The sequence below is a fragment of the Sinocyclocheilus grahami genome, unplaced genomic scaffold (genome assembly GCF_001515645.1).
Source record: "Sinocyclocheilus grahami isolate Dianchi unplaced genomic scaffold, SAMN03320097.WGS_v1.1 scaffold16.1, whole genome shotgun sequence".
In the NCBI taxonomy this organism is placed as follows: Eukaryota; Metazoa; Chordata; class Actinopteri; order Cypriniformes; family Cyprinidae; genus Sinocyclocheilus; species Sinocyclocheilus grahami.
In genome coordinates this window covers 5,417,968-5,421,892 of record NW_015505195.1, presented here as the reverse complement: position 1 = coordinate 5,421,892, position 3,925 = coordinate 5,417,968, and the positions used below count along the sequence as shown (strand labels likewise).

Here is a 3,925-nt window from a genome sequence, read left to right as displayed (position 1 = left end):
GGGTAGGGAAGGGTAAGCCACAAAAGTTAATTGCTAAAGAAGCTGGTTGTTCACAGAGTGCTGTATCCAAGCATATTCATAGAAAGTTGAGTGGAAGGAAAAAGTGTGGTAGGAAAATGTGCACCAGCAAAAGGGATAACTGCAGCCTTGAGAGGATTGTCAGGCAAAATCCATTCAAGAATTTGGGGGAGCTTCACAAGGAGTGGACTGAGGCTGGCGTCAGCGCATCAAGCAGTGCTACAGGCTGACTGCCTCCATGCCACGCCTCATTGATGCAGTAATTCATGCAAAAGGAGGCTCAACCAAGTATTGAGTGCATAGAAATGAACATACTTTTCAGAAGCCTGACATTTCTGTTTAAAATATCCTTTTTTATTGATCTTATGTAATATTCTAATTTTCTGAGACACTGAATTTTGGGTTTCCCTTATCTGTAAGCCATAATCATCAGAATTTCAAGAAATAAAGGCTTGAAATATTTCACTCTATGTGTAATGAATCTATATAATATATGGATTTCACTTTCTGAAATGAGTGACAAAAAATATTGACCTTTTTCATGATATTCAATTTTTTTAGATGTACCTGTATATCAATGACACTAAAATAATGCTGATTTTACTACAACTATATTTACCCTTTTAGAAGAAATCTTCAGAGTTTTGACAGCAGCAGGAGTCTGGAAAAATTAGATGGACAAATTTACAACATTCAAAATCATGCATTAGGGGATTTTAAGGTCATTCCTACCCAACAGCAAAAAGTCAGCAATATTCGGTATTTTTGTACCTTAAAAACCTCAACCTCTTCCAAAATGAGCTCTTCTGTTGTGCTGATGTCTTTTGGTAAGACAATCACCTTCTGGACTGTTCCACGATCTAAAGTTCAAGGTGAATCATGGGTAGATTAGATTTGCCCATGTTTGAAAAGATTTACAAATTAGGTGGTTCATGTTGCAATGCTGCACCTTCTCGTGCAACTTCAGGAAGAACTCATCCTGCATGTAACTAAACAGAAAGTATCTGACATAATCATAAATGTCTAACCTGTGCCCAGGAAGAGCACCTCGTATCTTCCATCCACAGCATCCACCAGGTCCACAGCAATAGTGGTGAAACGGTAGTCAACGCCAGTTCTGACCACCAGAGGGCGCTTGTGTATCGGATATATAGGCTGATACATCAGCGGATGTGCACGTACGAAGTTTACAGCCTCGTCAGAGAAGGCTTTAGTGGTGTGGAGATCAGGGGTGAAGGTTCCTCCAGGACACTAAACAATAAAATTGAGCAGAAATATCAAAATAGAATGAGATAGCAACAAAGACAATAATAAGATACAGTACAAAACTGGATTTCATAAGCAATACTCACAGTCCCCGGGCGAGGGTAAGGAATTTTGCCAGTATAAGGTGTCCACTGGTAGTTGTGACCATGTTTGTGAGAGAAGGGTCCATTAAAGACATTTCTGATGTCTGCCATTGAGTACACACACACGGCAGAGCCTTTAAACACAGAGCTGGAAAGGAAAAGAGAGAAACAGCATTGGCATCATAACTCATTTAACAAAGAACCATCGATATAAACACTGATCTGAAGGAATAGAGATGTTACACAACACAGAGGCTTTTTGGGTTCAACTATGCCTTTTAATCTATATTTAAATTATGTTCAAAACATTTCAGGAAGATTAGGAAGTATTTTGTTTCAGAAAAAAAGTATTTTATGACCATTTATGTGATAAAACACTTTTGTTTAATTAAATGTTTCCCTGTTGAAAAAAATATCTTAATATTTAAAAAAAATAAAATCTTACGGACGCCAAACATTTGAGGTTTTAGATGTTTGCATGAGATTATCTCACCCAGCAGTGGAGAACACAGCATACACGATGGGGTTCCGTTCATCATGGGTCCTCTGGATGAAAACATCCCCTACAAAACAAACAGACATCAGGCATCAGAGACAGACAGAGAGCTGATTTAGAACATGTTATGATCATGGAGGGAAAAAAACATATGCCATACTCAGTTCATCAAAGTAAGTCTCAACACCATCTGCACCAATCACAGAACAGACCAGTCGTGCTTTAAGGAACGTCGTCCACTTGTTGACCAATGACCTTTGACCTCCATCATCATTCTAAAGGGAAAGCACACAAACAGGAAAAAAAGAGATTAGACTTTAAACAAACCTTGGGTTCATCTGATTTGCATAATGAGTTGCATGACAAAAATCATCATGATTAAAAGTTGATTATTAAGTCAGATTGTGACTTAAGGAGTCAAGTCTTGTGTCTAACATCATGATTTTCTCACCAGACAGACTCGGCCTACTCTCGCGAGGACGCTCGGAGTACTGCCCCCCGAAGCATCTAAACTCTTCTCCCGAAAGAAGAAGTAAAGCTTATCATCATTCTTCTCGGCACTGTCTGGAATCTTCTGGATTTTTATAAACACAGGCTCTGATGGAGAGATAAAGGGATTTGTAAAGAGATAAAAGGGATAATATTTGTCACCGGTCCATCTTTTCATTTTAATCACTGTACCCCTCTGCTCATATCATACCATTCAGCCATCGGGAGTCATACTGTTCTGTTCTGACAGCGGGACGGTCTCCCAAGGTTCTGAAGATGGCTGGATCTGTACCCATAAAGTCCACATGTACCCCAGCATACAGGTTCCCATCTGACGAGGGTAGAATGAGAGTAATGTGGAGAGAGAGAGACAAATCATGATGGATGAAGACTGGCTAAATTTATACTACTGGCCCATTTATACTGCTAGAAGACCCTTATACAACTAGAAGTGCTTAACAGAATAGTTCCCACACTTCTGACCAAGGAATTTCCACGACTCCAGTCGATCAAGGTCACTGGTTAAGTATTTTCAAAAATAACTTCATAAACATTTCTTAAGCAAATTTCCATTTCTAAGTCAGGTACCAACACCTATGAACTTATAGATTTAAACAATTGCACAAGTTTTGCTCTACGAAGTGAGTAAAATATACTACTGTTCAAAGGTTTGGGGTCTCTATGGTTATTTCTTTGAAAGAAATGAATACTTTTATTTAGCAAGGATGCATACAATTGATTTAAAAAAGGCAGTTAAGACATTTATATTGTTACAAAAGATTTTTGTATTTCAAATTGATGTTGTTCTGTTGGACTTTCTATTAATTAAAGATTCCTGAAAAAAAAAATCACAGTTTCCACAAAAACATTAAGCAGCACAACTGTTTTAACAGTGATAATAATTAAAAAATGTGTCTTGAGCAGCAGCAAATTAGATATTAGAATGATTTATGAAGAATCATGTGACACTGAAGGCTGGAGTAATGGCTTTAAAATCTAATTTGTGCTTTTTGGAGCTTGACTACATGCTTTTGTTATGAGAGATACAAAAGAGCAGGGGAGAGAGGTCTCACTGATCAGAACTGCTGCATTCTCCTGGTGGGGATCGTAAGGAGACTTTCCTTTTCCAGAGTCCACATAACCAGGAACCAGCCGGAAAAGGTATTCCTACACACAATCACACACAACTTATAAGTTAAGAAAGTGAATGTACTGCAGCGCTAATGTTTTTTATATGTGTAAAATTGTAAAAGATACATTTTTAATCAAATTATTGCACCCACATGCACCAACATCAAACATGCACCAAACATAAAAAATCAAAATAAAATAAAATGTTGTTGATCATCATTTTTTTTATATTGGTAATCTTTGTTATTGCTGATGAAATACAGAAATCATTGTCATTCACAAGATCAAGACAGCTGTACTGTAAACAGCAATATGTACCTCAGCTCTCCAGCCTCTGTTGATGAAGGTGCAGATGGGTTTATAAGCTCCTGTGCCGCAGGTGTACAGGTGAGTCCTGTTCCACGGTTCAATCAGACGCACAAAGTTAGCACACTCTCCCTGA

At 38.1% G+C, this 3,925-nt stretch overlaps 1 protein-coding gene across 1 annotated transcript in view; it reads right to left on the bottom strand.

Annotated features, from left to right (window-relative positions):
• Window positions 1–3,925, bottom strand: part of LOC107550176 (semaphorin-3F-like) — an 8,157-nt gene that overhangs the window by 2,908 nt on the left and 1,324 nt on the right. The window contains exons 2-11 of the mRNA XM_016231417.1: window positions 3,802–3,921; window positions 3,426–3,519; window positions 2,564–2,683; window positions 2,315–2,460; window positions 2,024–2,138; window positions 1,861–1,930; window positions 1,371–1,515; window positions 1,047–1,269; window positions 790–878; window positions 638–679 (exon numbers count right to left, since the gene is read on the bottom strand). Of these exons, the coding sequence (XP_016086903.1) occupies window positions 638–679; window positions 790–878; window positions 1,047–1,269; window positions 1,371–1,515; window positions 1,861–1,930; window positions 2,024–2,138; window positions 2,315–2,460; window positions 2,564–2,683; window positions 3,426–3,519; window positions 3,802–3,921 (1,164 nt within the window). The remainder of the gene's footprint in view (window positions 1–637; window positions 680–789; window positions 879–1,046; window positions 1,270–1,370; window positions 1,516–1,860; window positions 1,931–2,023; window positions 2,139–2,314; window positions 2,461–2,563; window positions 2,684–3,425; window positions 3,520–3,801; window positions 3,922–3,925) is intronic.